General features: G+C 38.6%; 1 protein-coding gene across 9 annotated transcripts in view; it reads right to left on the bottom strand.

Annotated features, from left to right (window-relative positions):
• Positions 1–517: 517 nt before the first annotated feature.
• HP1BP3 (heterochromatin protein 1 binding protein 3) overlaps positions 518–9,597 on the bottom strand; it is a 483,172-nt gene continuing 474,092 nt past the window's right edge. For 8 of the 9 annotated variants that reach the window (XM_069078500.1, XM_069078493.1, XM_069078495.1 and 5 more), the window contains 5 exons: positions 7,886–7,976; positions 7,045–7,204; positions 4,815–4,926; positions 3,470–3,607; positions 518–2,300 (listed from right to left, as the gene is read on the bottom strand). In XM_069078500.1, the coding sequence (XP_068934601.1) occupies positions 2,012–2,300; positions 3,470–3,607; positions 4,815–4,926; positions 7,045–7,204; positions 7,886–7,976 (790 nt within the window). In that variant the 3' untranslated portion in view covers positions 518–2,011. The other variant, XM_069078501.1, reaches the window with a different exon arrangement.

Genomic DNA, 9,597 nt, shown 5'->3' with positions numbered 1-9,597 from the left:
GTACAAGGGATCAAAGACCTATAAATATGTGGCCTGAAGAAAAGAAGACATGGTGGGGACAGGATTGCTGTCTTAAGGGTTAGAAGATTCAAGGGCTATCAGGGGGTAGGTCTCCAGTGGGAACATACTTGTTTTGTTTGGCCCCACAAGGCAGAATCAGAACAAATGGGTGGAAGCTGCAAGAAAGCAAACTGAGGTTTGATTGTAATTAACACTTTCTAACATATAGAGCAATCCCAAGTGGGAATGGGTCACCTCGGGAGGCAGTGAGTGGGCTCTCTCTCACTGGAGTCTTTGAGCAAAGATTGGAGCAGGCAGGAGGTAAAGGAACATTCTGTGGCAGGCCCTTTCTAGTTCCAATATTCTGTGGTTCCATGAAGACAACCAAACTGAAACTTTTATTAAAAAAAAAAAGCCCAACAGAGAAAATGGCTTAATATCTCAAGAAGAAAAAGATTTCAAAGTAAGGGCAATATTTTGTTACTTTGGGAGATAAACCACAAACTTAAATCAAAGCTACAGTTTAACAGCTTTTTAAATTTCATGTTTATTCATACTTTTCAAAATATATGTACATAAAAAAGGAAGATTTACAACAGGAAAGATTGCCTTACATGCAACACAAATTCCAATAAATTCATGATGGGATCACACATGAGTATGAATCTAAATCAAGCTAATCTTCGCAAGTCCATTCCCTAGCCAAACTGAGGCTACAGAAAGGATCCCAGAAAACAGACTGCACGTGGAATGAATATGAAACAAACAGGTTTAACCTCTGGCAGTACTTAAAGGACCAGAAGATGTACATTGAATATTTTAAGACAATAGAAATTTTAAGTGCCACAGGGAAGTTAAATTAAGAATCAGAAATGGAGATTTCTCAGATAGAAAGCTTAGCAATATTTAACACAACCTCACAAGACCAAAACAAAATACAAAGAAAAAAGGGTTAGGTAGTCAGGCTTCATTTACTTAAAAAAAAGTCTCAGAGATGAAGCCACCCAAATGACGTCAAAGGTGCTGAGGAAAGGAAGAGGAGGCGGGTGGGAGGAGGGGACAAGATGGGTCTGGAATCTAGTTTCATTTATTTTAGCAAACTGCATGTTTTCCAACTTATCAGCATCTCTACATTAGCAACCATGTAACTCTCCAACATTTCCCTTTAAAATGGCAAATAGGAAGTGACAACTCAGGCGCTTAGTCTTAAAAAAATATATCTAACATTTGATTAAGAAGATTTTTATATGTCGTGTTTTTCAGTAACAGATTGATGACACGAGGAATCATAGCAATAATGCATTTCTGTAATGCCATTTAACCAAAAAACCAAGTGATATGAGAATTGTGCTTGATGTGAAGGGGCTGTGCTGGTCTGGGCTGGTTAGAACAGGAAGCTTTTCATTACAACAAATGGCACATGGAAGCCTGATCCTTTCAGATTTCAATGGGATCATAATATATGTGGCTATTTCTCAAAAGCTAAAAAAATCCAGTATGTTTCTTGTTGGAGAATTGGTGGAGCAGTTTCACTAATAAAACAAAGCTCTACAGCTATAACACAGAAGACCCTGAAGTACAAGTGTCAGGTTGCCTCTCTTTACTTCAAGTACCTGATGTCACATTGTTCTGTTCCTGAAGCTTTCTAAAAATATAAAAATCTTCTTTGCAATTGTTTAAAAGAAAACCAAACAATAAAGCCTAAGCTGACCACTTAAAAGAGGAAAAAAGGGGTGGGGGGAGAGGGAAAGGGAAAAAGAACAAGTATAGATTATATGGTCTAGAAAAGTCCTGAATTGTTGCAGAAACTAAAATGACTGTGGGGAGGGACAGGTACCAAGAATAGTACCTAAAGCTAGCAAATTACTAAATTGGTTTCTTTTATCTTCCCTCCCCATGCTTTTCAAAGAAAAAAAATGCAATTTTAAAAGCATCAAAACTAAAACAAATGCACAATGACCTTAAGAAATAAGATTTTGAATTTCACTGCAGTACCCCTGTGCCTATAGTTTCACTTCTTTGCTCTGAGAGATTTCCTGGATTTGCCCTTGGCAGAAGATTTCCCATCCTTCTTTCCACCTGCTGCTGGCTTCTTGGAAGAGATACTACCAGGCTTCTTGATGGCTGGTGGGGCTGGTTTGGTTTTCTTGGCAGGGGTTTTGGCCTTGGGTGGGGCTTTCTTGGGTGGGGGTCTTGCTTTTCCTCGCTGGGCAGCAGGGGTTTTGGGCTTCGGTTTTGAATCTCTTTGTTTTGCTGAGGTGGCCTTCCCTCGGGATTTAGCTGGGGCTTTCTTCTGCAATCTGTTAAAAAGGAAAAAGCTGGGCATATGAAAGCTCCCATTTTCTAGGGTGACAAAGAAAATGCTGGCTTTGCCAAAAAAGTCACGTATAGATGGGGAACTCTTATGAATGATTAGGGTCACACCATGAAATGGCAAAATTGGCCAAAATTATGGTACAAAATTAACTAATGTCATTCAAATCCTTGCCTAGCTCCAATTTTGCCAATATGTTTTTATGTGTTTGGCTAAACAGCAAATTAAACATTCACTGTTACTTATGAATAGCGCTCCTCTGGTTTAAACTGTAGAACTTGCTTTCAGAGCTCAAGAACTTTTAGGTACCACCCCCCCTGCAAAAAAAGCTCAAATGAATACACTTTCCATTTGTTAAAATACTCTTTCCGTGGGAGGGTGGCAGAGAAGAGTGGACAGTGCTAGATACAGAAAAAGTCTGTCATTCACTATTCAATTCGATAAGGATTTATTAAGTGTAAGGCACTGTGCCAGGTCCTGGGCATACAAACACATAAGGTGTTCAGAGTCTGTCCTCAGGAAATTCACAATCCACAAGCCGGCTGGTTGTACTCCCAGTTCTGCCACCTGCTGAGTGACCTAGGATGAGCAATGTCAGCTCAGTTTCTACCTCTGTAATGATCTCTAAGGTCCCTTCCAAGTCTAAAATGCTATTATTTTATAAACTATAACAAGAGTATATGCTGGAAATAGCAAAGATTTGGATGACTTTTCTGCCAACACAGCTAGGCAAAGTTTGGAATAAAGAACAGAATTTAGTTCAGGAGTATCATGAATTCACTGATTTAAAGAGGCAACTGGGAAAGATGACTCAAGGAAAAGATTAAAAAACAAATGTATCATTAAATGAGGAAACAACTAGTGGTGCTAAAGGAGTTTCTGTCTTTAACTGTTTCATCAAGTATTTAAGCTTTTCAAGCATCAGTTTTCTTTTCTAAAAATAAATGACTGAAATAGATGACTTTTAAGTTCCTTTCTAACTCTAAATTTATTCGCCTGAGAAGCCTCGATGCCTCAGTTTCCTCATCTGTAACGTGGGGTGGGTGGAATATATGATCTCTAGAGCTCCTTCCAGCCACAACACTTAGTGGCCTATAATTAGTCCTTTAGCCACAGTTTGTTTATCTCAGGTAAAGTAATTTCAAATTTCTATACCTTTTCTTAGGTGGTGGTTCATCTTCTTCAGACTCTTCTTCCTCCGATGAATCTTCCTCATCCTCCTCTTCTGAATCATCATCCTCAGACTGCTCAGATTCTTCACTTTGCTGCTTCTCTGGAAATAACACTCCTGGGCTGTGAAGAGAACTCAGGTTAAAACAAAAGTCCTATTCAGGACAGTCAAAACAAATGCAAGCTTAAGTAGCAGATGGCAAAACAAGCAAAAGAACCTAGCCCCCTACATGATTACAAATGAGGTTACAATTTATTCTAAAAATGCAGGTGTATACACACACTCCCACATACACAGACACCCCCCTCCCCAGACACACACACACTTTAAAAAAATATGCATAAGCACCATCAGGACTCCATGCTCCAGCTCCCTCACAACCACAACCTTAAAAAAAAAAGCATCATGCCTTCAAAAATTTCAACAAAGCAGTCCACAACTTGAAATCCCAAGAGAGACTTAGTATTTTATATTTTGTAAAAGCTGTATGCCATCAAAAGCTAAGATTTTCCACTTTTTTCTCTCCACAATAATAGGAATTGCTGGTCACCCTGATGAATAAGCCTATAAAATAATGCCACAATATGCTAGGCTTTGAAATGTACGTGAATATAACATATCAACACACAACTAAACCAAAAGGGTTGGTCTGGCACTTAATAAGTTCAATAACATTTATACTTGCTCCCTAAGTGTTATAAAACCACGAGTTCTTCCAAAAATATTAAGGATGCACGTCATAGAGGTTTATTAAAGATTCAATTATATTACTCAGAATGAGAGGGCATGGATGGGCTGGGCCTTCCAACTCATTAATGGGAGCACAAGCACTTGCAACAGGGGCTAGAAGCAGCACCTGGATCTCTCCACTTCCTGAGAAATTACATGTATCAGATAGGAATTCTTGACTCTCCTACACTACAAGTTATGAAGCAAAACCAAAGCACTTGGGAGCATATGACGCTGAATTTCTCCAGATCTCCATGCTGTATGACCACAGTACAGAACAGTGTAAACTGGGATTTGCAGCATTAGATGCCAAAATTTAATTATTTGTCTGATAAAGAAGGAACTGCATAACTACTCACAGTCTAAGGGTTTTGAGAGCAGGAACTATTAAGAACTAGTTAGATGGAAACACTTGGCTCCTACCTACGAAACCACAGGGCTTGACCTCTCTAGTTCATTTACTCATCTGTAAAATGCAAAGGTTACACCTAGAATTTAGGCCCCAGATAATTTCTAAGGTCTCATCCTAGAGTCTATGACTCTATGAACTCAACTGTATTGTACAATGGGTCATGCTTTGTGTAAAAAACCTCTCTTTACCTGGGGTAATATGGAAAACAAAGCTGGAAGGTGCCACTGAACCCTTTCCCGGAGATCTGTTCCATCCATCCATTCTTTTCGCATTTTTGTAGGGTTCTTTTCAGTAGATGCACTGAGAACAAAAAGCAACAATCTATCAACCAGTACTCTAATTTTGTATAAAACAACTGCTGCCTCTAGGATAAAGTTTCTTTAATCTTTTTTGTGGTCTTTTCTGGCAGTCTGGCTTTTTGTTTTTTTAATGGCATAAAATATAATACCCAGGATTACAAAAGAAACCAACTTTACTGAAATGGAGGTATCCTTTTTTCTCATTCATGTTCACAGGTCCCCTGAAATCAATCCACAGACCTCAATTAAAGAACCCTTTCTCTAGGAGAACATGTAATTTTCTGGCAAAAAAACAACAAAAAACAAAACAAAAAAAACTCGGCATACTCTTTGGCCAAAGTTCAAATGTCTGCATTTTTGAGATATCCCAAGGGTTTCATGAAGCAGAGTTTGGACCAGATATCCATTCCAGAGCAACCCAAAGGGGACAATATCTTGAGCTGCAGCAAAAGTCAAGGATAGTTGGATGAGATCGTGAAATTTATTCCAATGCTTTCTAGTTCTTTAAGATTAAGAACTGAAAAAAAGAAAACCAAAAAGATAAAAAATAAAAAAGATCAAGAACTGAACTCTCTCAAGGTAGGTAGGCATTACACAATGACATCATGGGGCATGGAGAGGTTTTTTTAATGTGGATTTGGACAAAAACTGAGAACGTGTACCAACATTCTGTGCTCAAAAGGTAAATGTCAAATTAGTTAAGCTTCCATTTGTTAAAAAATTAGTTATCTCATTCAATTCACAAAGTAGGCAGAGTATAACAATCACCACAGAGTATAATAAAAGGGAAAAGTAAACATATCACAGATATTTGGTACAAGATACCACATGAACAATTCCTGCCTCTGACAAGATACTTTAGACTGAAAAGAAAAACACTTTCTAGAAAGCAGGCCCTCAAATATAAAAATGGCACATCCCATGAAAGACTCTAATCAGGCTCCAAGACCTTTTTTTTACTTAAAATAATTTGCTTTGGTTCACTCTATAGTTTTCTGAGTTATTTAATTTATTAGTTTCACATTTTCCTTCAAATTTGCTTGATTAGTGTCAGATTAAAATTAAAAGGGTCTTAGAATCATTTATATAAATAAAAAGCAGCTGGATGGTGAAGTGGATAAGAGTGCTGATTCAAATTATAGGAAGATTTTCCTCAACACTTGCCAGCTGTGTGACCCTGGGCGAATCACTTAATCTCTCTGTTCCCGTTTCCTCCTTTATAAAATGGGAATAGTAACAAGCACATCCCTTTCAGGGTTGTTGTGAGGAGCAAATGAATTAATGTGTAAAGTTCTCTGCAAACTTTAAAGAGTTAGATAAGTGCCAGCTAGTATTAAATGAACATTCAAACCTAGCACAAACAGGGGCGGCTAGGTGGCACAGTGAATAGAGCACTGACCCTGGAGTCAAGAGGACCCGAGTTCAAATCTAACCTCAGACACTTAACACCTATTATCCGTGTGATATAAATGACTCGGGCAAGTCACTTAACCCCAATTGCCCAGCCTTCTCCTCCACAAAAAGAAAAAAAAACCAAACCCAGCAGAAACAACTGTGCTTGAGAACAGAAAAATCTTCGTGTAGTTAGCCATCTTTTTCCTTTTATGCACCCCAGAATGATAAATCTGACCTTTGAGATCCTTTAGTCCATACCTTCCCTTTACAAATGAGGGGCACTCAGGCAGGTTGTAGTGACTTGTTTGAGGTGCGGAGGTAAGAGTAGCAGAGCTGGGCTCTGAAATGAGATCTGGTAACACCGAGTTCAGTGCTCCTTTCTATGAGCCATGAGGAATAACCAGCCATGAACAGGGTTTCTTCTCCCCTTAGAGGGGAATGGTTCTTCCTCATCTGATCTCATGGCACTCCCCTCCCTTATGTCCTGTTGTAATGTTCTGTTCTGGGGACCAATGTCACTATGCCCACCTGGACCAAGTGCTTAGTGTATGATACACAGCTGGTGTGTGGGTGAATTACTGATGACCCTGTATTTCCACTTCCACCAGGGAGGTACCACCTCCCTCTACAGCCTGTGCTCTGTCTGTGCTGGCACTGATACCAGAGTTTTTTGGAAAACATAGTGAGCTCCCCTGCCCATGCTGAGAGCACACCTGAGTCTTACCTTGGAAATTTGAATTGGTCCCTGGGTGGTTCTCCAAGACATATTTCTTCAGAGCAGTTGTTGAGCAGGTCTTCGGCTCGTTCATGGCAGCAATAGCAGACAGGATTGCATCTTCCATCAGACTTCCACCAAGCAGGGGTTTCTCCCCTGATCTCTTCAGCTGTTTTCCAAGGAGGAAGAGAAAAGCATCAAGACAACACTCTCCCAAAGCAGGTCAAGACAAGACTCCTCTGCACCAGGTGGGTCGGAGTTCCTGCATTAGCACAGATATGTTTTAAATTAAAATGTCGCATTAGGGACTTTTGCTTTCCAACCACCAAGAACCTAAACTAACTAATTTAAAATCCCCAAACCCTCTTATGGACACCCTCATTTATACCATTCAAAGTATAAATAGCTGGTGATTCTTCAGGCCTAGGTATAACTACCCCAATAGGTATATTAGTTAACTTGTAATTCTCATGTGAACTATAAGCTAAACTACTTGTGCAATGGCACTTAATGGACTCCACATATGCTGCTTTTAAAAGAATACGTACTACATTTTCATGGATGAAATGAATTAAATCCTTTTTATATCAGAGAATACTTCCCTTTAGCAATCTGAAAAATGAAGAAGCTGTGTACTAGTAAAAATAATAAATAACCCTATAAGCCCTGTAAGGATAACAACAAAAAGAGAAAAGTTTAGCAATAGTCAAGGTACCTTACTAAAGAAAAACACATGCACAGCATATTTCTGAAGTGGGTTCACATAGATATAAAAGGTTAATATAAAAGGGATCAAGGCAAAAAAGGATTAAGCCAAACAAGTTCTAAAAATGAACCTCTGGCCTCTGACCTGGAATGTCCCAGAAGCTCCTTTGCCTGTGATCTGCTCTAACTGGCCTTTCTCTACTGCTCTCTGCAGTGCATTCTTTAACAGCTGAGGTCTGAGGGGAAATAAAACACACGAAACAGGTAACAGTCATACAAATCCAAGACAACAAATCGGTAGTTTTCTAAGGTCCCTTCAGCTTCAAACTCTTATGATGTTCGGTTTTCTTAAAACAGGACTGGCCAAACCATTTAACAGGTACCTTGTTCTCCTGAAGGCAAAGGAGATATGAGGAGAGTTATCACCCCTTTTTCTGGTACAATTCTGAACCTGCGGAGACTTCCCAATGATGATAACTTTATTATTCACTTCCCTATAAAATCCCATTTGACTACAACAACAATCACATTTGGATCCCTTTCCTTTGATCTCTTTGGTATATGGTCCTAATAGTGTTATTGCTGGGTATGCAGTTTTACAGTCCTTTCGGCATAGGTCCAAATTGTTCTCCTGAATTATTGGAGCAGTTCACAATTTCACCACAGTACATTAAGGTATCTATTTTTCAACATCCCCTCCAGCATTTGTCTTTTTCCTTTTTTGTCGTTTTAACCAATTTGATCAGAGGGAGATGGTCCCTTGGAGTCATTTAGTACTGTCGTTTTTTTATTATATTGGCTCGGCCTACCCATGAACAATTAATCTATCTCCAATTGTTTAAATCTGTCTTTATTTGTGTGAAGAGTGTTTTGTTACTGAGTTCATATGGTTCCTATGTATGTCTTGGCAGATATACTTCCAAACATTGCATACAGTTTGCAGTTATTTTTAATGAAATTTCTCTCTCTTCCTGCTGAGTTTTGTTGGTAATATAAAGAAAATGATGATTTGTGTGGGTTTATTTTATATTCCGCAACTTCACTGAGGCTAATTAATTTGATTAGTTTTTTAGTTGACTCTCTAGGGTTTTCTAAGGATACCATCCTATAATCTGTAAAGAAGTGACAGTTCCCACATTGCCTCTGCTCACAGCTTCATTTTCTTGTCTCACTGCTATAGCTAGCACTTCTGGTACAGTGCTGAGTTGTAATAATGATAACAGACATTCCCAATCTCACTGTTAAGATTTCTAGTTTTATCTCCATTAATAATAATGTTTGCTCTTGGTTTTAGATAGATATTACTTATCATTTTAAGAAAAGCTTCATCGATTTCTGTGCTTTCAAAGAATGTGTGTTGTATTCTGTCAAAAGTTGGGTTTTTTTTGGCATATAGTAACATAATCATATGATTTTTGTGACTGATATGGCCAATTATGCTTACAGTTTTCTTAAGACTAAACCAGCCTTACGTTTTTGGTAAAAAACCTCATCTGGTCATAGTATATGATCTTTGTGATATATTGCTGTGACATCTCTGGTGTTATTTAAAATTTCTGCATCAATATTCATTATGGAAATTACTCTACTTCAGGCATCTTTTGGAGGATAAAATTATCATTTAAAGTGAGCCAAGAATCAGCTGCTCTGCCTTAGGCAAAGAGCTCTAGCAGATGTCTGAATAACTGAAGGTTCTGTATCATTACTACAACATATAATTCCTCAATGCTAGGCTTTTGAACTATTTCCTGGACTCTTCTGTTTCATCCTTTGTGTGAAGCACACTCGCATAAGAATATGGTTTGATTCTCCTAGTATAATGCTTGGTACACAGGAGGAGCTTAACAAATGCTGATG

This window comes from Petaurus breviceps, unplaced genomic scaffold, assembly GCF_028583685.1.
Source record: "Petaurus breviceps papuanus isolate PSGF00001 unplaced genomic scaffold, PetGlider_PUasm1.0 91041, whole genome shotgun sequence".
Lineage (NCBI taxonomy): Eukaryota > Metazoa > Chordata > Mammalia > Diprotodontia > Petauridae > Petaurus > Petaurus breviceps.
This window is presented reverse-complemented; position numbering and strand designations above follow the sequence as displayed.